This window comes from Ochlerotatus camptorhynchus, unplaced genomic scaffold (assembly GCF_037179485.1).
Source record: "Ochlerotatus camptorhynchus isolate MF236.1 unplaced genomic scaffold, CSIRO-AGI_Acam_v1.1 ptg000257l, whole genome shotgun sequence".
Lineage (NCBI taxonomy): Eukaryota > Metazoa > Arthropoda > Insecta > Diptera > Culicidae > Ochlerotatus > Ochlerotatus camptorhynchus.
In genome coordinates this window covers 2,289,415-2,315,810 of record NW_027040747.1, presented here as the reverse complement: position 1 = coordinate 2,315,810, position 26,396 = coordinate 2,289,415, and the positions used below count along the sequence as shown (strand labels likewise).

The 26,396-nt window shown below is 39.3% G+C and overlaps 3 protein-coding genes across 3 annotated transcripts; 2 read left to right on the top strand and 1 right to left on the bottom strand.

Moving 5' to 3' along the window:
• The first annotated feature begins 8,780 nt into the window (after window positions 1-8,780).
• On the top strand, window positions 8,781-9,802 carry LOC135705119 (uncharacterized). Its single transcript, XM_065226693.1, has 2 exons — window positions 8,781-9,562; window positions 9,632-9,802. Exons 1-2 carry the CDS (start codon window positions 8,849-8,851, stop codon window positions 9,800-9,802), a joined length of 885 nt encoding a protein of 294 aa, XP_065082765.1. The 5' UTR covers window positions 8,781-8,848.
• Window positions 9,803-18,648: 8,846 nt separating this feature from the next.
• On the bottom strand, window positions 18,649-19,679 carry LOC135705047 (uncharacterized). Its single transcript, XM_065226603.1, has 2 exons — window positions 18,964-19,679; window positions 18,649-18,902 (listed from the first exon to the last, which is right to left on the bottom strand). The coding sequence occupies exons 1-2, from the start codon at window positions 19,618-19,620 to the stop codon at window positions 18,699-18,701; spliced, it is 861 nt and encodes a 286-aa protein (XP_065082675.1). The 5' UTR covers window positions 19,621-19,679; the 3' UTR covers window positions 18,649-18,698.
• Window positions 19,680-20,717: 1,038 nt separating this feature from the next.
• Window positions 20,718-26,244, top strand: LOC135705118 (uncharacterized). Its single transcript, XM_065226692.1, has 4 exons — window positions 20,718-21,471; window positions 21,536-21,712; window positions 25,183-25,710; window positions 25,897-26,244. Exons 1-4 carry the CDS (start codon window positions 20,758-20,760, stop codon window positions 26,242-26,244), a joined length of 1,767 nt encoding a protein of 588 aa, XP_065082764.1. The 5' UTR covers window positions 20,718-20,757.
• The last annotated feature ends 152 nt before the right edge of the window (window positions 26,245-26,396 follow it).

The window sequence follows — 26,396 nt, the reverse complement described above, 5'->3', positions numbered from 1 at the left end:
ACTATTTTAGAAAGGAGCAGATCTACGGAATGACCACCAACTTAGTAATAACGACCTCGTCCGTAGTGTGGCTTTGTGAGGTTAGAAGGTTTACATTGTTCAGGATAACATCAGGTAAGGAGCTTCGAAATGGGGTTTTGCTGTTATATTAGAGAATTGTCGCCAGTTGCGGTTCTGAAATCGGTCAAGATTTCAGCGACGACGTACAATCGGAATCTCTCTGGAACAGTTTAACCCAGTTTCATGTTAAATTTACATTTTGAGGCATTATAAGGTCTGTATATGTATGTATATATTTACAATCCAACTTCCACTGTCTGGCAGTGAAATATTTCTTTTTTTTTTTATATTAATTTATTTGTACAGGCTCAATCGAATAAACTTTACAGAGCCGAGTTATCATTTGCATTATACATGAATAATGTCTTAAATCTAGAGTTAAAGGAATTGAACCGATTACTCGCGGTCGTCTCGAGGTTAGTGGAGATTTACAATTTTTTGGATGGGGAAAGGGAGAAGGAGGTTTGAAATATGATTTATTATATAAATATTTAATTAATCCTTAAACATGAACTTATTTCTATTCATCTTGAAAACAAACATAAAAAAAACTACACGCACAATACACAAACTAAACACAAGGTTAATCAAACTTACAATCTAAGGTTAGTATTCTTAAAGTAAACATATATGAGTTTCATAAACTCCAGATCACGTCTAGCCAAAATATCCCGAACTGGAACATTAGGTTGTTTACCTCGAGCCCGAAGGGAATCGCACAGCTCAGATCTGACTCCACGATGCTCAGCACAAGACCAAAGGATGTGATCGGCGTCTTGGTAACCTTGTCCACATTCACAGAGATTGCTGTCCCCCAGCCCAACACGAAACAAATGAGCGTTTAACGAATAGTGATTGGACATGAGGCGAGACATCAGACGAATGAAGTCTCGACCCACATCCAACCCCTTGAACCAAGGATTCTTCGACACCTTAGGGATGATCGAGAATAGCCATCGTCCCAAACTCCCTTCACTCCATTTATTTTGCCAGCTGGCGAGCGACTGTTGACGATAAATGAAGAAAAATTCATTGTAGGCGATTTGTCGATCGTAAATATCGCCTTGCATAGCGCCCAAGGCAGTGAAATAAAATCTCCCTGCAGTCATGACTGCAAGAAGCTTGAATTCAATAACTAGAAGGTGACACCTCTATCGTAGATCCAATAGCCCATTACAAGAACGCAGGTATTCCGGTAAGCCCTGCTACAATACAATATCGATGCCAATATATCGCTGAAATATTCCATCAAGCAGTATTGCAGTACTTGATGGGTGCGTATTTAATGAGCCACTGTTAATTTTATTGAATTTTTGTATAAGAGCTACAGAAACGAAAACCAAAAAATTACTTAGCTGAGCGTCGGCGCCGGCTGGAACAAACTGGTGTTATCCGGAAGACTTCACTATTCATCAATGCAAATTACTAAAGCAACGGAATCGAGTGGAACTCCATTTGGTCATCGTCATACAATCCACTAAAACTCCACTTCACAATTGTTACAATTTAATTCACATAATTAGTTATTTAAAATTTGAATTTAACTTTTCACGAGAAAATCACGCAGCACAGTACAAAAACGTCAATTCAGCAGCGCAGCCTACTTTAAATTCGTATTATTAGAAACCAGAAACACACATTTTTCATGTCCATATGTTATATTCATAGAAAAAAAGGCATACATTTAGACGCAGTCCAAAAATGACAAATAGCTCCACCAAAGACCCATGTTGAAACGCGTGGGAAGTTGAAACGGTAGATGTATCTCTTAGCGGAAGCGAATAATCACTGATATTATTTCTAATATATTAGTTTGCGGTAGTACAGAATGCCTCTCAAAAATAATTACAGTGAATATTCACTTCCACTAAGAGATAAACGTATCGTTTCAACTTACCCCGGTGTACCTTAACTATGATGCTTACTATCAAAACATTGAACAGATGGAGCTTTTGCTCTGACTTTGAAACTCAATAACTGAATCTCGCTAATTTTCAATTAATGTTTTACTAAGCACCTACTTATTGGAAACTAAACGTATGATTTGAGAAAAGTCACAGTAATCTATTTTGATGCATGATCATTTTATGTTCGGGTTATCCTCCAAATTGAAGAATAAAGAGGTGCTTAAACCCCGTATGATCGTTATACCCCTTCCTCCCCCCACTTCTCTGACATATGAACCAACATGTTGTTCAATATTGAAAGTACCGTCTTCTGATAAGGAAAACATCTGCCTGTTGCGTTATCATAAAATGCAACCTTCACTCTCTTGTTTACGTCAGAGACCTAATTTAAAATAATGATGGAGCTATTGGAAAAAAATAACGTATTTTTTGGCAATTGTCAATTGACTCAATACTCCAAAATATATAAAGGCTTGTTTAGGACCCCACATTTGAATTTTCATAATTTATTACATTCAAGGAAAAATACTTGAGCCAACATTAAACCATAACCGAAACATTGAAATACTTCAAAATTTTAAATAAAGTATAATAGTCAAAAATGCATGACATACTCCAATTTTGTGTAGTTCAACGTCATACTGCGGTCGTGTCTAGGACACAACCCATTAATTTTTTTCGGTCCGGGATCGCAGTACCTAGTGCCAGATTTGACCCAAAAAAAAATATCTAAGTGTGTTCTACGCTACTTTATAACCAAAAACATGATTTTCAAACAAGGGTTCAGCTAGGTATTCTGTTTGCCCCTGAATGTAGATAACCAAAAAACATGGAAAAGGACATTTTGAAAAAAATATTTAAGTTTACATAATCAATCTTTACATCTCCTTCGATGGATAATTTTCCAAACGAGGTCGGGGATTTGATCACTGTTCTACAGTGGAATTGTCGAAGTCTTATTCCTAAGATAGAATCGTTTAAGTTTTTGGTTCACAATAATGATTGTGATGCATTTGCTCTGTGTGAAACTTGGCTCTCTTCAGATATCGATCTTCCTTTTCATGATTTTAACATTATTCGACTGGATCGTGAGGATTCGCGTGGAGGAGGAGTACTTTTGGGGATCAAAAAGTGCCATTCCTTCTATAGAGTGAATCTTCCACAATTTCCAGGTATTGAAGTTGTCGCATGTCAGGCTTTTGTTAAAGGCAAGAGCCTTTGTATTGCTTCTGTGTATATTCCTCCCCGAGTTTCGATTAGTCAAAAACAACTTTCAGATATCTGTTCAGTTCTTCCTACTCCACGGTTGATTATGGGAGATTTTAATTCCCACGGTACAGGCTGGGGGAACTCTGTGATAACTTCAATATGACAATTCTTAACAATGGAGAAGTTACACGTCTGGCTGGTCCATCCTCAAATGGAAGTAGATTAGACCTCACACTTTGCTCTAATTCATTATCGTTGGATTGCACGTGGAATGTGATCCAGGGTCCCAACGGTAGTGATCACTTGCCGATCGGCATTTCGATTGCCAGTGGGTTCAATTCGTCGGAATCCGTTAACGTCGCGTACGACCTCACCCGTAATATCGATTGGACAACGTTCAAGACCGTGATAGATGAAGCCGAGTCGTCGGTAGAAGAGCTTCCACCGTTGGTGGAATATAACTTCCTCTCCAATCTGATCTTGGACAGCGCGCTTCGAGCTCAAACTCGGCCGGTTCCAGGAACGTCTTTTCGTAGGAAACCTCCTACTGGTGGGACCAGCAATGCACTGAGGTTTATGGTAAAAAGTCCGACACGTTTAAGCTTTTCCGGAAACGCGGAACACCCGAGTATTTCGAAGCGTACTCGACTCTTGAACGCGAACTCAAGAGCCTCATCAAAGCCAAGAAACGCGGATACTGGCGGCAATTCGTGGACGGTTTATCGCGCGAAACGTCGATGAATACGGCGCGAAGGATGCGTAACCGGTCTTCAAACAACGAGAGCGAGGAGTACTCGGATCGGCGGATTCTCAAGTTCGCGCGAAAAGTATGTCCTGATTCCGTGCCGGCACAGATGATTCCTCGCGAAACGACGAATTCGGTAGACGAGATCAGCCAGCCTTTTGCAATGCTGGAGCTCTCACTCGCGCTCCTTTCGTGTCGCAATTCGGCTCCGGGGGCTGATAGGATCAACTTCGACTTGTTGAAGAACCTCCCAGACGTCGCTAAGAGGCGCATGTTGAACTTGTTTTGTCAGTTCCTGGAGTTAAATATTGTTCCAGATGATTGGAGGCGAGTGAGAGTTATAGCCATTAAAAAGCCTGGAAAACCCGCGTCAGATCATAACTCGTATCGTCCCATCGCGATGTTATCGTGCATTCGAAAATTGTTGGAGAAAATGATCCTTTTTCGCCTCGACAAATGGGTTGAGACGAACCACCCACTCTCAGATACTCAATTTGGTTTCCGTAGGGGTAAGGGAACGAACGACTGTCTTGCGTTGCTTTCCACAGAAATCCAGTTGGCTTTTGCTAAAAAAGAGCAAATGGCTTCTGTGTTCTTGGATATTAAGGGGGCTTTTGATTCAGTATCGGTTGAAGTCCTTTCAGACAAACTCCACGCTTGTGGCCTTTCCCTATTAATTAATAACTTTTTGTACAATTTGCTGTCAGAGAAACATATGAGCTTTTCTCATGGAAACTCTACAGCTTCTCGATTTAGTTACATGGGTCTCCCCGAAGGCTCATGTTTAAGCCCCCTTTTGTACAATTTCTATGTCAGAGAAATTGACAATTGTCTAAGGGACAACTGCACGTTGAGACAACTTGCAGATGATGGCGTAGTGTCTATGACAGGGCCCAAAGGGGTCAACCTGCAAGGACCCTTACAGGATACCTTAGACAATTTGTCTACTTGGGCTATCCAGCTAGGTATCGAATTCTCCTCGGAGAAAACTGAGTTGGTCGTTTTTTCTAGGAAGCATAGCCCAGCACAACCGAAGCTTCAACTTTTGGGTAAGCCGATCACTCATTCCATGTCTTTCAAATATCTTGGGGTCTGGTTCGATTTCAAATGCACCTGGAGATCCCACATTGAGTATCTGAGACGAAAATGCCAACAAAGGATCAATTTTCTTCGAACAATTACCGGAACGTGGTGGGGAGCTCATCCGCAAGATCTTCCAACGTTGTACCGGACAGCGATTTTATCGGTTTTAGAGTACGGTAGTTTTTGCTTCCAATCGGCGGCTAAAACTCACATCATCAAACTGGAACGTATCCAGTATCGTTGTCTTCGTATCGCGTTAGGATGCATGCACTCGACTCATACGATGAGTCTCGAAGTGTTGGCGGGCATGTTGCCACTATCGGATCGGTTTTCGGAATTGTCCCTCAGGCTCCTCACCCGTTGTGAAGTTATGAACCCACTGGTAATCGAAAACTTTGAGAAGCTTCTTGAGCTAAACCCTCAAACTCGTTTTATGTCATTGTACTACGTGTACATAACTCAGGATGTCAGCCCTTCACAGCATAATCCCCATCGTGTATGCTTCTCCGACTTCGGCAATTCAGTTAGTTTTGATTTATCTATGACGCGGGAGATTCGTGGAATCCCAGAACATCATCGTTCCATGATTGTTCCGTCAATTTATGCTGCGAAGTTTGGCCAAGTTGATTCCGCAAGATCGTTCTTCACAGATGGATCACTAATAGAGGCGTCCGCTGGTTTTGGTATTTATAACGAATTTCATAGCGTCTCCCGAATGCTTCATGCTCCTTGTTCCGTGCGGCAATACACTATACGCTAGAAACGATCGCCTCACTTGCACCAGATCACTATTTTATTTTTACGGATAGTCTCAGTTCTGTCGAGGCTATTCGCTCCATGAGGCCGGTAAAGCACTCCTCGTATTTTCTCATGAAAATACGAGAGCTTCTGAGTGCTTTATCTTTAAGATCTTTTGTCATCACCTTTGCATGGGTCCCATCTCATTGCTCGATTCCGGGCAATGAGAAGGCGGACTCACTTGCTAAGGTGGGCGCTATGCAAGGCGATATTTACGATCGACAAATCGCCTACAATGAATTTTTCTTCATTTATCGTCAACAGTCGCTCGCCAGCTGGCAAAATAAATGGAGTGAAGGGAGTTTGGGACGATGGCTATTCTCGATCATCCCTAAGGTGTCGAAGAGTCGTTGGTTCAAGGGGTTGGATGTGGGTCGAGACTTCATTCGTCTGATGTCTCGTCTCATGTCCAATCACTATTCGCTAAACGCTCACTTGTTTCGTGTTGGGCTGGGGGACAGCAATCTCTGTGAATGTGGACAAGGTTACCAGGACGCAGATCACATCCTTTGGTCTTGTGCTGAGCATCGTGGAGTCAGATCTGAGCTGTGCGATTCCCTTCGGACTCGAGGTAGACAACCTAATGTTCCAGTTCGGGATATTTTGGCTAGACGAGATCTGGAGTTTATGAAACTCATATATGTTTACTTTAAGAATACTAACCTTAGATTGTAAGTTTGATTAACCTTGTGTTTAGTTTGTGTATTGTGCGTGTAGTTTTTTTTTTAATGTTTGTTTTCAAGATGAATAGAAATAAGTTCATGTTTTAGGATTAATTAAATATTCGTATAATAAATCATATTTCAAACCTCCTTCTCCCTTTCCCCATCCAAAAAATTGTAAATCTCCACTAACCTCGAGACGACCGCGAGTAATCGGTTTAATTCCTTTAACTCTAGATTTAAGACATTAATCATGTATAATGCAAATGATAACTCGGCTCTGTAAAGTTTATTCGATTGAGCCTGTACAAATAAATTAATATAAAAAAAATAATCAATCTTTATGGGTACAGAATGAAAGTACCTCAAGGAATCTCAACTGTATATAGATAAGATAATTGATTTGTAAAGTAAAATTGAATTTTAATTACTAATTTAAAAAATACGTAGTTACATGAAAATGTCTTGATCTGCTAAGGACTAAATCTTTTCGAAATATTTTGGAACTAATCTGCATGGGTCTGCAGATTAATGATGTTATTTATCTCCGTCAAATCCGAGAATTTGCAGTGACGAAATTTCTTCAAAATTTAAAGTCAATCAAAACTTTTATGTGCACTCCATTTTTTGAAATATGTAATGCTTTTTTTTAAATTTCTAAGAATAAATGTTGCTGACAATTACCCAAGCAACACGGCTTGTTATAATGAAATAGAAAATACTTTTCAATGACTTACATATAGAATCAATAATACTTTAATTTTCATCATTTAATACATTTATACAACCTAAAAAGTGCAAGAAGCGGAGCTTATAAAACTAAATATTGGTATTATAACATGTTTTGGAAACATCATAAAAACCAGCTGCAAAAAATTTAAAAAAAATGAGCATGGGATTCGAACACAGGTCCTTGGCGTGAAAGACTTATTACTTCCTAACTAGACCAACTGCGCTTGATAATAGTTAAATAATAAGTATCTATCATGTTCTTGCCAATGGCATGAAAATTATATTCTTGTGCAACACGCCTGCTTCGATCCGTCATAAAGATGTTTTGTAAGCATCAATGCGTACATTTAATTGCCAGAGTGTTATTTAAATGTATTTTCAACTACTTATAACAATTCCTGCACCTTTTCAGTTGCATTAAATTATGAGATGTCATAAAAGAGTGTTTTCAACTTTCTTTATAACAAACATCCGAAAACCTCATAAGAAACTGTCAATGACTGCGTGAAGTGACAGTCCGGCTCAATGGCGCCGTCAATGTACACGTCAATCTGGAAAGTGCAGAATCTCTTCAAGAGCTTTATAAATTCAACAAAGATTGATTTTGCATACGACAAGTTTTATAGTGGTATTAAAACAGTAAGATGCACGTTTAAATAACATTTAAAGTTAAAAGCAAAAGAAAACTATTTTGCAAAATGTTGAATTTTAGGAAGTATGAACAAAACATCTTTAAACCGCATAGAAAGCATGGGATGTTTAATGCATCACTTATAATACATTAATACAACAAGCCGTTCTAATTCTTTTTCAGAAAGATGTTTTGTGTGTTACTTGGGTAAGTAATGTTAATATAACAATAGTATAGAAACCATAGGTTTCCGTGGTAAACATATTTTTTTTTTTTACAGAAACAGCCATTCAAATCTAATAACTCCTAGTGGGGGAACGGGGAGTAAAATGAACAACTTTTTTTTAAGCGGTAATTTATGTAAATTAATTAACAGTTAAAAGGTACATTGGTTGAAAACCTGTGCATTGCATTGATTGATATTGGAATGCAAAAGCACTTAAAATCGTCAATTGTTCATTTTACCATGTATGGCCATTTTACCCCCACTTTCCCTAACATTCAAATTTCAGCAAAGGGTAAGAATAAAAATCATTCAGATCGAAAAGTTTGAATTCATGACTAAAAACTGAAAATTTTATTGAATCTGCAGCGCGAACAAAAGGTGACAAAATCGGGAAAGCAATGTATGCAATTACCGCCCAATTAGAGCATATCGTAAATAAACATTAACAAAAATTTCTTCGAAAACATCAGCAAAAACCCAAATCTAGTTGTGCATAGCAACTATCGCTGAATAATTCGTCAACTAAATAAAACAAAAATCGATTGATAAAATATTAAGTACAAAACATTACAATCGTCATAGCTCAACCAACATATCGATACCACATATAAAACCGCCCAACCCTGAGTCGAACGATTCAAAGACACGTCAGCCTTATCCCACCGAGAACACAATGGCCCCATTCAACAGAACCATTGTCCGAAGAAATATAAAAGCTCCTGTGCAATCCCATTCCAACCATCAGTTTGTGCTTATCCGTTTGTACTCGTACCACGCAGTATCCTACGGCTCAAGATGAAATTCTTCCTGGCTTTCGTTGGCACCGTGTGCCTAATGGGTGGAATCCACGCTCAGATTGGCAACGTCGCCACCACAGTGGCAAGCGCCATCAGCACCTCGAACGCGAACCTCGCTTCCACGATACAAAGCGTGAACAGTACGATCGTCGCTGCCGACCAGATCATTTTGAGCTCATATGCCTCCTTCGGTAATAGCATGATTAATCTCTTCAATTCCTACTACACTAAGTATCAGACTTACACCAGCATCGATCTGAGCCCGATCACCAGCGCAATCAGCAACATGCAAAGTATGATGACCAGTCAACCCCAGCTGATGGCAGGTGACAGCTACAATGTCCAGCAAATATTCACCGAGGTCCAAACGAGCGCTCAGCAGATCCAAGATGCGCTCAACGGTGCTGTTACGACTATGACTAACGCTTGTGGATCCAATTGCGCCAGCACCAAAGCCGTTAAATGTGCCAATAAGTTCGGTGGCCAACTGAACAGTACTACGATCACTATTGATCGTGTCACTGCTTGTATTGCCGATGAAGCAACGCGTTACACTCAAATCGGTGCCGACACCGCTTCGCAGTACACGACCTCTCTAACCTTGGCTACGAACTACCTGCTGATGGATAGTATGTGCGATATTCCAGACGCAACTACCTTGAACAATCCATCCACGACCATGGGACCTCTGTCAACTCAATGTTTCTCAAACGTAAGATCAACCTCTTTCGAAGCCATTCCAAATTTGATTAATAATTTTCATTTTTTTTTTCCAATACAGTATCTCCAGCGGTTCACCAACGTTCCGATATATTCTTACACTACCGACATACCTCGCATGACCCAGACACAACTGATCTCCTTCCGTGCCAAGCGATGCGCCAAACTGGTTGCACTGGACATTACGGATCGCATCAACCAAATATCGGCCAAATACGCCGCGTGTCTGTAGATTGCCGGTTATTTCATTGTTTTGTAAAGGAAACATAACACATACAGTACGTTGAAATAAAATTATTTTATTATTGACTATATGTTTCTGATAAATCCATTTCATGCCTGTTGGTAAAACAAAACCTATGGTGTGATCTAACACAACGTACTTTTTTTTCCGCAGCCAGAAAGAGATTTCATACAATGATTTTTTTTAACTGATTCGTTTATTTACTAGGCTCAGTCGTGTGTGACACTTTCCAGAGCCAAAAATCAGTTAGGTTTGTATTTACATTTTAAACAGCAGTAGTTCTAGGTTAGTATTGGGTACCAATTACTCGTAACGGGCTCGAGGTTAATGAAAGATATTTCCGATATGATCCCGAGAAATGAACCCATTAGTTGGCGTGCTTTATTACGAATTGCCAAGGGTGTGTTCTTTCGATGGTTAATTTAGCATTCTATTAGCAGTTTTGGCATTGACTCTTATAATGATCATGCATTGGAAAGTGTTGATTAGACCTCTTTTTAGTTTTAAGCCTGTTCAAGATTTGACCAATCAAGCAAAATCGGTGAAGATTAAGAATCTTAACCGCTTCAAATGTATGATTTAATTTCAGCATCTTATATAAATAAGTTAACACGAGTTGCGAATTCTAGTTTGAATTGTTCTGATAGAGCAGTAATTTTTTATACTTGACTTTCCAATCATCTCGGTTTAAACTTTGTGAAAACTGTAACTCCTCAATGATTGTTTCTCTCCAAAGTCGCAAGTGAAACGCGATACAAAGGAAGAGAAAAACTACCATCAAAAACTTCAGTTTTCATTCATGAGCAATACAGTCCTGGAATCATAAAGCCGTACTCTTTGAAACCTGTGCCAAAATGTGCATCATCAATACGTTAAATTATTTCAGCTCCATATTCACTTGAAAATCCCATTATTACCATCGTAAATCAATAGTAAGCATACACAGATTTTGCAAGCTGCAACACGGATTTTGTGGATGGCAATCCGGTATGTAATGTTGTTAAAATATGAACGTAGATTTTCCTCGTCAAACGTCTTTGCTTGACAATCGTGGAATGCAGTCAAAACTAACAGGTTGCTATGTCACAGTGCATTGAATATTGAGCAAATCGAGTTACTCAGAGTTACTCAAAATTTACTCCAATATTACTCATTATCAAAAGCTGTCTCACCCCCAGGAAACGCCATTCGATTTCCTTCGTCCTACGGATAAACGTAGAAAAAAGGGATTCACTAGGAGCGCTTCTTTTGATTAGAGAACAATGAGCGTAAATATTCATACGCTCTAACAGGATTTATGTTGTAGCTAATGAACTAACGCATCGGAACAGACCTATTATTGATTTGTGCACGGTGAAATCATTGATATTATTGATCTTTTCTGCTCGATAGAACGGAAATGGGCGATTACGACGAAGTAGCGCTCTACCCTAATTAAATTATTTTTACTTTTTTTTTATTGACGAACCATCATATGTGGACCAACTCGGGGGCAACATGACAGCTCCAGTATATTGCCAGTGTACCCCAGCAATTTGGTGCTCGTGGTTCAGTCAAACTCTCAAATTTCAGAAGTATTATCTGAATAGGGCGAATTTGAAAATGATGTACGTGCCAACCAAAACGGACACGTAACGTCCGACGTAAAAAATAACATTAGCGACATATGAATTCCAGTGATGCCAGCAAGAAATGTCGTATTATGCACAATACATAATCGGTTTATGAAACTTTTTTTTAATTTGGTGTAGCGTATGTATTTGAGCAGTACAGAACCGAAAGCCTAAACATATGATTTGTGAAACAAAATTATATGATTGTCATCGAATTTATTGGAACAAATGAGAATTGATCAAGGATATAGCTAGTATCGTCGATGATGAACAAAGAAGAATGGTTTTGCAGCGAGTAAGAGCATGCTAATTATACGCAGCTAGCACTGCAAAATGTATAATTTGAGGTACAAGCTTAAAAAAGTACAACCAACCGGTGGATTCTAACGATTTACAATTGGCTTACTACTTGACTAGCTCATTGGTCCCAAGCAAATCGATTAACGTACCTCATTCTAGTCGAAATTCTAGTACTACACTATGTTTGTTTGGATTCGCTGTGAAAGTTTGACAGATGAAATGAGAAGTTCGTGGATTTTCCTATATTTCGAAGGGTGGATCGTTTAGCTTGGGACCGAAGATAGTACCAGAGCTGAGCCAAAAAGTTGAGCACGTTTCTTCGGGACCTTCTAGTCTTAGAGTTACCTATATGGTACAACCATAGAGGTAACTCTAAGACCACTGGGTCCCGAAGAAAATCATTATTATTTTTGGCTCACTCAGTACCAGAACAACGGTCCCAAGCAGTCCCAAGCTATTTCACTCACCCCTGCATGTTCTGCATGAATCCACACACCCCTGATGTTATCTGTCAAACTTTCATAGCGAATCAAAACAAACATAGTGTAGTAATAGAATTTCAACTAGAATAGGGTACGTTAATCGTTTGCTTGGGACCAATAGGCTACTAAAGTGGTGAGCCAATTTAAAATCGTTAGTTTCGTATTGATTGTTGGTACAACGGCGTACTTTGTACGTCTGTCGAAGACCTGTTAAGTTAGCATTTAAGTTAAATATGTATTGTTCAATTTGACTAAATTTTCAATTTTTTGCGACAACGGATCTACGACCATTCGTCAAAACTCAATTTTAGCAGATATTTTGGAAAATTCTGATTTACAACCACTTCACTTATATGATCAGTAAATTTTCCAGAGTTCTTCATGGTATTTATTTATTTATTTGCCGTCAATCAGTGCACAGTGGGCAAAAATGGACAAAACCGAGACTAAATTGAATATCTCGGCTGCCAAACGGTTTCAGTCAACATGTTATACATATTCGCAAAGGATAAACTCTCCTAAATCGATTGGTGGTGGTCTCATTGGCCGGAGACTTTTGTGTACCCAGATAGAGGGCCGGTATCAACCCGAGTTCCCAGTAATGTAAGAAATGCCACTATCTATCGGCATAATTTTACACTTTACTTAACGTATATTACTGGAAATTGATAGTACTAAGTATATATGGTGTAAAGACATCATATACGCCCTCAGGGAAACTCTATTGGCCTAAAGAAGTATCCGGAACGACCAATAAAGTGGCCACATTATAAAAATTGTCCTCGAACCTTGCGATTTTTTCTATGTTGTTCAGAATCAAGAGATCAAAGCGATTGCTTTCAGAGCCTGACATATTTGCCGATATTTTGAATTTTAGTAGAAATATGGTGCAAAATTTGAGATTAATCAGCAATCAGAAGACAAGGAATAAATACCGTTTCGTTAGAGGGGCTAGATGGGCCTAGATAAGTCTTTTAATTTTACACGTATCACAATACCTAAATTTTTTTTTTTCCCAACTTGTGCGGTAGACAAATGCTGAACCGAATGAGCAGAATTTTTCCTTTGAGAATATGTATAACCGTTTGGCAGCCGAGATATTCAATTTAGTCACGATTTTGTAATTTTTTGCCCAGTGTGCAGTGTAGACCGTGATTTGAGTTGTCATTGGCATTATTCCCATAACTGTGTAACTAAATAAAAGAACATACAAATTTATGGACTCATCTATTTCTTGAGGCTTCAAGTTTAGTGATACGGACGTGTGCAACAAAAGACAATCACTTCAGTCCGCATCCTGCTCTCTTGCCGTGCGGATCTATTTGCTTTTTGCTGAAGGAAGAGTTACTATTACCTAAAGCTACAACAAATTTAAACAGCACTTTTCAGTGCTCAACCTGTAAATTTTCTACCTTGTTCAACTCTTATTCCTCTGCGATCCTTGTTTGGACCCTACGCGAGGTAATCCTTCTTGGATATCGATTTGGAAAATTCCTCTTCGATCCTTCAGATTCTTATAGGAATCTGCTTGGAAGTCGATTTGGATAAAAATTTACTGCCGCCATGGCGCCTAAACGCAAAAGAAAGGGGCAAACTCTTGATCCCCCTTCTGATGAAATTAATTTGAGTAATCAATTTGATTTGCTCACGGATGATGAGAATGATCCATCATCCAAGAAAAATTCTAGTAAACGTTCTCGGCTTAATGCCAAGAAGGAAAATATTCCCCCTATTGTGATAACCACTTCCGATTTCCATGCTCTTCGCATGGAACTTTTTCTTTTTTTTCCCTTGGTTTGTTTTTTCCGTCGATCTTGTTTTCCGTGCTGAGCACCAATGCTACTGACGTGCCAGGAAGGCAGCTCCCACACCTGGACCCTACCTATCGACCCATCAACTCATGAACCGGGGACCAGCGGCTTTACTTCCCATCCGAAGGAAGGCGTGATCAGAGATGTTATGCCTCAGAACATCCCGGCGGCGCCGACTGGGATTGAACCCAGGCCTGCTGGGGTGAGAGGTAATCACGCTTACCACTACACCATCGGCGCCGTTGCATGGGACTTTTGAATTTCGTGAAAATTAAGTTTTCACTACAAATTGGACGTCGGGGTGAATACCGTGTATGGGCTGAAACCTTGGACGGGTTTAAATGTCTTCTCAAGTATCTTACTGAGAAGCAGCACAATTTTTTTACTTACGACACCAAAACTGAACGTGTGTTCAAGGTTGTCATGAAAGCACTGCCCAGTGGTGAATCCCTGGATCAGATCAAAGATGAACTGGCAAAATTACTTGGAGTTGTGCCACTCCAAGTAATCAAAAAGAAAATGAAATCCCGTCCTGGCGATTCGCGCAACGGGATTTCTAATGATTTTTATTTAGTTCACTTCAAGTCTAGTGAACTAAACAACCTTAAGGCCTTAGAAAAAGCTAGCCTTATGCTCCATGTCCGAGTGAAGTGGGAACACTTCAGGAAGACTGGAGGAAATTTCTAAAACCTCACCCAGTGCCAGTTGCTACATGCCACCTAAATGCATGAATTGTGGTGATTCCTCTCACTCAAAGGACGACTGTCCTGTGAAGGAAGTTCCTAAGAAATTTAAATGTTCAAATTGTGGTGAAAACCACAAATCCAATTTTTGGGAATGTAAGACTCGCAAAGCGATCCTACAATCTCGTTCTAACCGACAGGTAGGAAACGCTCCACGTTTCCGACCAGGTACAAATTCTTCTGCTGTTAACAACGGTCAGCGAGGAACAAATTCTACATTCGTACCCGTAGGTACAAATATCACCCCTGCTTAAAAAATTTCATCTATACCTACTCGCCTCGCTGCTAACAATGTTCAGCGAGTTAATGGAGCTATCTATGCTGCTATTGCAGCGGGTGGAAATCATAATACTAACCAACGTAGTTCTAACGGAAATTTTGATAATTTTGACTTAGGAAGCATTACTGCCCCTAAAAAGGATTTTTTACAGAAATCATTAATTGACATGATTTCTGATATGCTTAAATCTAACTCCATGTTTGATGCTATTCAAACTGGAGTAAAATTTGCAAATAATATTGTCATGACTTTAAAATTCAGTAATGGATTTTAAAGCATTAAATATTGTAAATTGGAATGCTCGATCTCTTAAAGATAATGAAGACGAGCTATTTAACTTTTTGCGAGTTCATAACGTGCATATTGCCGTTATAACTGAAACGTTCCTTAAACCTGACCATAAGGTTAAGAAGGACGCAAATTATTTGGTTGATAGAAATGATCGTCTTGATGGACCCTGTGGTGGCGTTGCCATCATTGTTCATAGACGAATCAAACATAAAATTCTTTCTTCATTTGAAACCAATGTTTTTGAAACTTTGGGGGTTTCTGTTGAAACAAAATTTGGACAACTTACGTTTATAGCTGCCTATTCGCCATTCCAATGCGTAGGCCAGAAAAAGAATTTTCTCAAGGGTGACCTCCAGAAACTTACCCGTCATAGGTCTAAATTCTTCATTATTGGTGATTTTAATTCAAAACACCACTCATGGAATAATGCTCAAAGCAATTCCAATGGTAATATTTTGTTTGATGATTGTTCTGCAGGTTATTAACTATTCAATATCCAAACAGCCCAACATGCTTTTCTTCTGCAAGAAATCCCTCCACTATTGATTTGGTCTTAACTGATTCATGTCAACTGTGTAGCCAACTGGTTACCCACGCTGACTTCGGTTCGGATCACCTTCCAGTAACTTTTGAAATATCCCAAGAAATAATTTGTAATCCCAACAGCTCTACTTTCAATTACCATAGAGCTGGTTGGGAGCAATATCGAACATTTATGGAATGTAACTTCGATCCAAACATTCTTTTGCAAACCAAAGATGAAATTAATTATGCTCTTGAATCTCTGACTACTTCTATAGTTAAAGCAAGAGCTGCCTCAGTACCAAAATACGAGGTTAAATTCGATTCAATTATAATAGACGACGATCTTCAGCTCTTGATCCGTCTTAAAAAATGTCCGTAGGAGACAATATCAAAGAACACGCGATCCTGCCATGAAAGTTATCTGGCGGGATTTACAAAAACAAATTAAAAAACGATTCTCTGCCCTGAGGAACAAAACTTTTGAAAATAATGTTTCTAAATTAGACCCGAGTTCCAAAACCTTTTGGAAACTCACAAAAATTTTGAAAAAACCTCAAAAGCCTATTCCAGCGCTTAAAGAAGGTGGTAAAATTTTGATCACAAATTTAGAAAAAGCTCAGAAACTTGCTCAGCAATTCGAGAGTTCCCATAATTTCAGTTTGGGTCTTACTAGTCCTATTGAGAATCAGGTTGCTCGGGATTATCTGAATATTTTCTCTCGGGAAAATATTTTTGATGATTCCTGGGGGACTGATTTGGACGAAGTAAGGTCTATAGCTAAAAAGTTTCAAAATATGAAAGCTTCAGGTGATGATGGAATTTTCTATATCCTCATCAAAAAACTTCCAGAGAGTACCTTGTCTTTCTTGGTAAAATTATTTAACAGATGTTTCCATTTGGCATACTTTCCTGATAAACGGAAAAATGCAAAAGTTGTTCCAATTTTGAAGCCGGATAAAAATACAGCTAAAGCTTTTAGATACCGTTCAATAAGTTAGCTTTCTTCAATAAGTAAACTTTTTGAAAAGATAATTTTGAATAGAATGATGCTTCACATCTATACGAACTCAATTTTTGCAGATGAGCAGTTTGGATTTCGCCATGGGCATTCAACTCTTAAGAGTTACCAATTTAATTCGTTCAAACAAATCTGCAGGCCACTCAACTGGAGTTGCTCTTCTAGACATAGAAAAAGCATTCGACAGTGTTTGGCATGAAGGTTTGATTGCTAAATTGAAAAGTTTAATTTTCCATTTTATATCATGAAATTAGTTCAAAATTATTTAACTGACAGAACTCTGCAGGTAAATTATCAAAATTCCAAATCTAATCGTAGCTCCTCAGGGTAGCATTCTTGGGCCTATATTGTATAACATTTTCACTTCGGACCTCCCTGATTTGCCTCAGGGTTGCCACAAATCTTTGTTCACTGATGACACAGGCATTTCCGCTAAAGGAAGAAGTCTTCGTGTTATTTGCAGCAGACTGCAGAAAAGTTTAGATATTTTCTCTTCTTATTTACAAAAATGGAAGATTTCTCCCAACGCTTCCAAAACTCAACTTATTATATTTCCACATAAGCCTAGAGCTTCGTTTTTGAAACCTAGTAGTAGTCACATAGTGACTATGAACGGAGTTCCAATTTCCTGGTCAAACCAAGTGAAATATCTTGGATTAGTACTTGACCAAAAATTAACTTTTAAAGATCACATCAAGAGCAAATTTTCATTATGTCCTAAGTAACATTCGCACCAATCCGAGAAAAATAAAGTTTTGTTTTGATGACCGAAAAGTTATTCCTATTTCCAAGTAAACACATATAATCTCATAGTGATAGCAATGTTTAACATGTTTAGCAGGGTTTTAATCATACAAATGCAAATCACTAGCTTTCATGCTAAAAAATACTGGTTTTTGAGTTAAAAGTTATTATACGTCGTTTGGTGGCCCCTATTGTTACTTAAGTCAAAGTGTATTTACCAGGATATTCGGGAGAATTATCAATTACGTCTCCTTACGTGCAGCCCATTCATCATTTTAGGACTACCGAAATCATCTTAGCAACAAACAGTTCGATTTATTCACTTTAATAATGAGAAAGCGAAACGACGAACGTACACTTTTCACGGGTTTCTCAGCGCTGTTACTTAAGTCAAACGGCATCTCCATAGAAATTGGGTGACTTAAGTAACATCGAAAACTATTTTGATCGGAAGGTGATTACGTCAAAAAGCAATTTGACTGGCAAATAAATTTAAAAATGTGATTTGATCCTATATTCGGACAGTATATAGTGTAATAGCAGGAGAATCGATTGACACTGATAGCTCGACTTTGTTTACCTTTGTTACATTCGACGTTATGAAAATTTGCTCTTGACATTGCCAAGCCAAATGTAACAAATATATAAAATTTTTGTATCCACTCATAAACAGGAAATCCAAACTTTGCCTGACGAATAAACTTCTAATATTTAAACAAGTTTTTAGACCGGGTCTCTCGTTGATTACTCGGAATTCAAGGCACACCTACACAAACCAACATATTCATCGGGAAGGAGAAGTCTTCCTCTACTCGATGGTGATGTCGATTTACCAGGGAGAGCCATGGCTTCCGAGAAATCATCGAGAGAATTCATTGTTTACAAAAGCTGTTACGCCCTAATTCCAGCTCCATCTAGAATTACAGTTTTTCAATGCAGACTATAATTGTCAATTTGCAGAAAACTTAGCATGCCTATTATTTAAATTATGTCGCATGGTGAAATGGTTGCATTAAAATAACAATAATTTTTTAGCAATGGTACATACTAAAACGTTTATTTCCCATTTAAAAAAGCTTAACCCATTGTTGTCTGCGGGTACATGCACTGACTGAATTGCATCTGCAGGTTTTGGATGGCATCTTGGACATTGGAACTAATCAACTGTCCGCACAAATTATTACGCTGCATGGCATCTTGTTGATAGTTGGTGAGCAGGCTTTGTGCCAGATACAATTCCATGTTTACGTTATTCAGCTCCATGCTGATGTCCATGAAGTACTGAAACAAAAATATAAAATTGAAATCATCCAATCCATAGAAACAAATCGATCATTCTTACCGCATCGATGCAGTTGGTAGAGGTGGAAGCACAGATCTTCAACTGTTTGTTCAAAGAAATCAGATCGTTCTTCACCATCGTAAGGATGGCCTTTAGAGGTGCCACCACAGTCGGAACAGTGTCTACCTCCGTCTGCAAACATTGACCGAACTTGGCCAGCTGAACGGGAATGTTGCTGGACACCCCAGCGAATTGCACCGAACAATCATCACCATTTTGTTGGTACGAGAATGAATTGGCCAGCATGCTATAGCTTTGCATGATTTGGCTGATAGTTTGTTGCAGCTGAGAAGTCAGCTGGTTCAGATCATTGCCAATGGTTGAGCTGACCATTTGATCTGCGTAGGTAAACTGTTGAGAGAACCACTCTACGTTTGACAAAATGCTCTGCATGCCTGTTTGGGTAGCACCATATGAGCTGTTCAAAGCCGTATAGGTGGTGTTGACGTACAATTGAAGACTGGAGATCGCTGGCATTACCTTGTTGCGAGCGTTATTTAGATTTTTGTAGTAGGTGTTGACGACTTTGCTGATACTCTGGAGACTGGCGGCCATTGAGTTCAGCCCATCGGATCCAACAGATACGGCCGAATACATTGTGAAGACTCCTCCGCACAGGGAGCCCAGCACACAGACTAACGCCAACCAGTTCTTCATTATCTTAACGGATTGCTCTGCAGTACACAGTCTAGATGAAACACCAGGTAAGAACTGATACTGGATGGGATGATCTGGAATGGTTTTTATAGCGAGCGATCGATTCGAAGTTAATGAAAGAAGGTAATTGTTATGATCAGCAGATGGAAAAAAAAACCTTGATTATGCCGGTGCTAAACTTTGGCGGTTTCCTTCAGTTAGTGGGAATAATGCTCTATTTGAAAAACAGTTTCAAATAGTATCAATACAATAATGAACCAATCAACTATTAACACTGAAAATTGATAACTGATTGTTCTTATGTGTTCTGTTGGACTTCAAAATAAATTTGAAGGAAGTCTACGAACTCCTACGAATAACGAGAAAAGAGGCTATCATTGTTGATTGGGCTTTTTCTTAGTTGTAGTAGCCATGTTACAATTGTTCAATTATTTTCGATCGAACACGCACATTTGTTTTTTTTTTTAATGGTTCGAACAGTTTGAACGAAAACAAGAATATGAATGATTGCCTGTATCAAATTCAGCTCAAAACATGTCTACGTGACAATATAGGATACAATAAATGGCGGCATAATTTTAATTTCTCTGTTGGTAATAAAAATTCACTGAAACCAGTAACTGATCTATTGTGTTATAGCCCAGGTCTGTATGTATATTCAATGTTTGTCGTATTATTAAACGGCTTATAATAAGCATAACTGTCCCGTCACTGCCTGAGTTCCTATTGTTACGGAACATTGAAGATTCAAGATCATCCTCGATCACTGCGACACGTCATAAAACGTAACGTAACGTTGGAAATATCGACTTACGTAAAGTATATACGATGCATAGATTGATGAATTCATCAAGTACCTATCTATCAGAAAATATCGATTCTCAAAATATAATTAAACTACAAGGGCATAATCAGCCGTATGAGTCAAAATATTAATGCCACATGGCAAGCAGATGAACGTTGTGTCGAATGAAGCTGATGTACAAGCACACGCTACCATTATCACACCGAGAGCACAATAGCCCCCATTCAGATAAACCTTTACCCAACGAAATATAAAAGCTCCTGTACAATCCCCTTCCAGCCATCAGTTCTCATCCGTTTGTACTCCTACCAAGCAGTATCTTACGGTACAAGATGAAATTCTTCCTGGCTTTCGTCGGCATCGTGTGCCTGATGGGTGGAATCCACGCTCAGACTGGATACATTACCGACACCGTATCAAGCGCCGTCAGCATCTCGAATGCGAATCTAGCTTCCACAATCCAACGGGTCAATGGCACTATCGTCGCTGCCGACCAGATCATTTTAGCCTCATGGACCCAACTCGGTCAGGACTTGATCGATCTGTACAACTCCTACTACAACCAGTTCAATGCTTACACTACCATCGATCTAAGCCCGATCACTAGTGCCATCAGCAACGTGCAAAGTATGATGACCACTAAGCCCCAGCTGCTGGAAGATGACACCTACTATGTCCAGGAAACATTCACCGAAGCCCAAACGAGTGCTCAGCAGATCCAGTATTCGCTTACTGCAGCTGCTGTGAATATGACTTCCGCTTGTGAATCCGTTTGCGATAATCGCTATGTCGGTAAATGTGCAAAGAAGTACGCTGGTCAACTGAGCACTGCTCCGATCAGTGTTGACCGTGTCACGGATTGTATTGCAGCCGAAGAAACACGCTTCGCCAATATCGGTGCCGACGTCGCTTCGCAGTACTCGAATGCGCTACCCATGGCTATGAACTACCTGTTACTAGTAAATATGTGCGACATTCCATCACCAGCGGTCCTGAACAATCCATCCACGACCATGGGACCTCCGTCAAATCAATGTTTCACGAACGTAAGATTAGTCTCTTTCGAAGACAATCCAACTTTCATTAATCAATTTCAATTTCCCAATACAGTATCTCCAGCAGTTCAGCAGCATTCCGACATACTTCTACTCGGCCGACTTTACTCGCATGGCACAGACACAACTGGTTTCCTTCCGTGCCAAACGATGCGCCAGACTGGTTGCCCTCGACATTCAGGATCGTATCAACCAAGTGGTGGATAAATTCTACAATTGTCTGAATACTGGAGTTTAATGTTATGTTTGTTTTTCAAGCACATCAGATAATACAGTACCGATGAAATAAAATGCTTTTAAATGGAGTGATGATTAGGAAAAAATTTCTCTGATAGAAAAAAAAAACTATATTTATTTATATTAACCCAATTAACGCCCAAGGTGTTTTACAATTGATAAATAGCAGTGGTAGGGACATGTGAAATAAGCTGAATAAAACAAATTTTCGTGAATTTTTTTTTAAATTCTATGGTAACGTTCAAGGAATCAAAAATATCTCCAAATGACAAAATGACAAGCGATCAACGAACCGAATAATAACGCTATGTCAGAAGTGCAAAGCAATAATGATATAATCTTCTTCCTTCTTTTTCATGACAAGCAGCGCGTGCGACACAACTCACTCGGGGCAGTAGAAGGAAACGAGCAAATTGTTGGAAAGCTGCTTCACGAAGTAGCTGTGTGTTAATAGGAATTGTTTTGTTATGTCTTTTCTCGATTCATAACAAGCTATGTACTCATCCGTGTTTATTGCAACAAAGCAGGCAAGCAATATATCATTATCATTCTACCACTCGGATCCAGCTATGTTACAGAGCGAGTTTGTCATGGTAGTCGTAGCAACCGTTTTGTCTATATCGTTGGTTGCTTTATGTGTTTGGATTCGCTGGTAACGTTAAAAAAACTTTAAATTGACTCAGTCAGACTCAGTCAGTCATTAATAACTCAGCTGCCCCTGAATCAATTTCAATAATTTTATGATGATTTTCAACAAGAAACTATTGAAAAAGTGGTAATGTCAAGCATTATCCAAAGTACAAATAAAAAGTGAATATTTTTTCACTGTTTTCATGAAATATACGCTGTTCCCAAACGCAATCGTCATAATCGAGTAGGGTAGGATGGTGCAAAACGCACCGTTTAAGCAAAATCGTCAATTGCTGGCGTATGGAAGCTAAAATCAAGAAGAAAGTAAAGGTGTTTGGTTCATTACCATGTTTTCTACGAAGATCAAGTGATTTCGAACTACAGAACGATGCATTTTCATGATTTTCAAGGTATTTTATAAATTGGTTCCAATATGATAGCGGGGCAAAACGCCTGATTCATGGTGATCTGACGCCTGATGATTATTCCTTTATGTTACATCAGAAATAAGGTCGCAATAGAGTGTTAAACTGTGATTCATTAAGTAAAACATCTAAAAAATATACGAAAAGTGAATTAGTTCAATTTTTGCGATATATGCTGTTAAAAGCTTAATTTGAAGTCGACGATTTTAACAACTGTATCATATTTTGCACAAAATGCTATTTTTTAAGGGAATCAGTAGGTCAATATATGATTTTATGGTCAAGAATCATTTGCGAAACCTCCAGTTGAAAACAAACACAATCCGTTACCCGGAAAATGCATCTGAGGAAAAGTTATCGCTGTTTTTCTATAAGTGGGCATTTTACCCCAGGGGTGCATTATGGGCTGTTCTCCCTTACCACTTGGTTGCACATCATTCTGCTTTAACCTGAAAAGATATATAACAACGCTGCTGTCTAGCCTCAACTCATCCGTTCGGTTTGAGCTCGCTCTCGTGAGTTGTTCGGAAAGTATTTTTTTAGTTAGTGTTCGCGCTCTTTCTTTCGTGGTTTGTCGTGCGCTTGCGAAGCCCGGTGAAGAACTAGGACCCCGGTGAAGGAAGCTCCGGTGTGCCTACATCCAGCGTTGCCAGGTCATTTTCAGAAAAATCTGTACCAGTTAAAATATAAAATCTGGAAAAATCTGAAATGCTCCTAAAAATCCTGTTTTTAACATAATGCTATTGAAATCAAAGTGATGTGCCAATCTCCCGTAAAACTCGGCCAGCATGATCATCTGGAATTTATTTAAAGTACTAGAATGGTTATGAATTACATGTTTAAATAAATTATATAAAGCAAATATTGACACAGTGTGTACCAGAATATAAAGATTTTATTAGTTCTAAATAATTCTAATATTACCCTGAAATTCATCAGATTTACAACACCCAATAGACCAGTAGGCAATTTTATTTTGAAGCAAAATTCACCTGGCCGAATTGGGAATGAAAGCCTAATATCGTGGTACCCCCACAAAGTTTACCTAAACTACGAGTAACTCCACTATTCGCATGACCATTACGAATAATTTTATGCCAAAGAATTAATAAAATAAAAGTCTGATAGCGTCATTTTTGAAGTCTCAGGATCTTGAAATGATTATAAATTCCGGAATTTCGATTTTTCCTGGGTCCCAGATCATGACATTTTTTGTTTGTCTGAATTTTCTTGGAACTCTTCACAGGATATCTTCAGCCCTTTTTTTCGAGTTCCATTGGAATGCTCCTAGAATTTCGTCTTACTTATTTTCTGGGGAATCTAATCTAATCTTGATAATATCCAAACTTTTACAGTAACATTCTAAGAGTTCATAGCATTACCTCTTATAAATTACTCTCCAATTCCACAATTCCCTCAATATGGTAATAATTCCCAAGAATTGGCATAAATTTGTGCCCATTTTTCCCTATGCAATTCTTAAAATATTCTTAATAATTTCCTTGCCGCACTTTTCAGAATGACCGTCTACTCTTCTCATACTTATCCGATAATTACCTTTAAACTGCCTTTAAGCTCAGAATTATTTTGAAATCTTCTTCAGCATTTCCTAAGTAGTCAGTTACTTTGCCAAAATGGCCTTGAAAGTCTCCCAGAAATTGCGCATAATTTCGTTAAAATATCTTAAAATTTTATTAAAATGAATTTCCATAGAAACATTGGACAGGATTCCATTGAAATTATTCTCACAATTCGCATACTACTTAAGTTTCATCATATTTTTTTTTTCTATGATTTCTCTTCCGGATTGTATTTCCTACATTTACAAAATCTCCTAGCAATTGTCATCATAGTTGACAAGACAATTGACGTCATCTTCAACCAGAGGTTGCACAGACTGAATATTTACCACTAGACAACGGACAACACACCACACCTATTAGAACAGTAGGGAAATTTTTAGATTGCTAATATTTGCACCGGCTGGAGTGGGAATCGAACCCTCACTTCGTGGCACTTACAGTACGCCTGAACGACGGGTGACGCCCACAAAGATGGATGGAACTCTACTCAGAATTGGCTTGAAGTTCTCCTTTGATTTCCCAAGGAATTCACCTCACACTTCACTGTGAACTATTTTCAGAAATACCTTAAAATTCCAATAATGTCCAACGTTGATGGCCTTTAATAATAAGAGTAGCAAGTTTGGATTTTAATTTTTTTTACTAGAGGGTAAATCAATTGCAGTGATATTTTTAAACAACATGTTTAAAAAAATCTGGGAAAATCTGGAACATATTTAAAAAATCTGGAAACATACGTGGGGTGTCTGTGTATCTGGCAAGACGACTAAAAATCTGGAAAATCCAGATAAATCTGGAACACTGGCTACGCTGCCTACATCGAACAGGTTTGCTGTTCTTCCCAGCCAGCTGCAAAAGGAAAGCGGAGCAAGAAGAGGAAGAATAATCGGGGCCAGTCCGATTGCACGATTTCTCGCGACGATGCCACTGCGACGAACGGCAGTGATGTCGGATATTTCGGTGACGTTACCGACATAAGCACGGCAAAAGTAAATCTACCTCCGTTGGTAGTAAAAAATGCCCTTCTTAACGATCTCATCGCAGATCTGGCGTCGCTGGGCGTAAAAGCCGAATTCAAGTTGGGCAGAGTCGGCACCAAGGTAATGCTCCGTACGAAAGCGGAGTACGACTTGGTCGTTACCCACCTGAGGGCTTTCAAGGTGGAATTCTTCACCCACGACCCATTCAACGTCGTCATCAAAGGTCTACCGATCTTTGACCCGAAGTTGATCGAAGTGGATATCAAGAACCGCTACAAGCTGGTCCCAACTGCCGTCTTCCGGATGACAAGGAGGGACGAGAACGTCAAGAGGCATCCGGATTGCCTTTTCCTGGTGCATTTCCAGAAGGGAACGGTGACGCTCAATGCGTTGAAGGCCATCGGCTCCATCAATTCCATCATTGGACGATGGGAGCCATACCGTGGCGGCCGTCACGACGTCACCCAGTGTCAGCGTTGCCTGAATTTCGGGCATGGCACCCGAAACTGCTTCGTCAATCCGCGCTGTGGCAAATACGCCCAAAACCATTTCTCCTCCGAGTGTGTTGTCGACGAGTCGGAAACGGCCGAATGCGCCAACTGTGATGGCGCTCATCAAGGGTCCGACAAACAGTGCTCCAAACGCGAAGATTTTAAGCGGATCCGAAAGCAGGCGTCCTCAAGAAATCAACTAGGACGAAAGAACGACAATACGCCGGCATTCAGAGTGGAGGACTTCCCACGTCTTCCTGCTACGCAACACGGTCAAGCAAATCCGCGGGTGCAATCCGGCCCCCGTCAAGAAACGTCTGGTGCTTCTGCTGGACAAAGCTCCCCATCCCCCCTGGATTCTGGAGACAACCATCAGCACAAAACGTCAATCCCGATCTCTTCTCTGCGGATAAGCTGATGAAGATTTTCGTCGACATGACCAGCGCTCTTCGTCAGTGCCACAGCAAGCCCGAACAGATCCAAGTGCTCGGTAAGTTTATTATTCAGTATGGTGTCTAAACCGATAACTGTCGTCACATGGAACACATGCTCTGTAAGAGCAAAAAGATT

Coding starts and splice junctions, on each gene's coding strand:
- LOC135705047 (XM_065226603.1), bottom strand. CDS start 19,620: ATGAAGAACTGGTTGGCGTTAGTCTGTGTGCTGGGCTCCCTGTGCGGA. Junction 18,903..18,963: donor CTACCAACTGCATCGATGCG/GTAAGAATGATC, acceptor TTTTTGTTTCAG/TACTTCATGGACATCAGCAT.
- LOC135705118 (XM_065226692.1), top strand. CDS start 20,758: ATGAAATTCTTCCTGGCTTTCGTCGGCATCGTGTGCCTGATGGGTGGA. Junction 21,713..25,182: donor ACAATTGTCTGAATACTGGA/GTTTAATGTTAT, acceptor TACATCGAACAG/GTTTGCTGTTCTTCCCAGCC. Junction 25,711..25,896: donor TGCATTTCCAGAAGGGAACG/GTGACGCTCAAT, acceptor TTCTCCTCCGAG/TGTGTTGTCGACGAGTCGGA.
- LOC135705119 (XM_065226693.1), top strand. CDS start 8,849: ATGAAATTCTTCCTGGCTTTCGTTGGCACCGTGTGCCTAATGGGTGGA. Junction 9,563..9,631: donor CAACTCAATGTTTCTCAAAC/GTAAGATCAACC, acceptor TTTCCAATACAG/TATCTCCAGCGGTTCACCAA.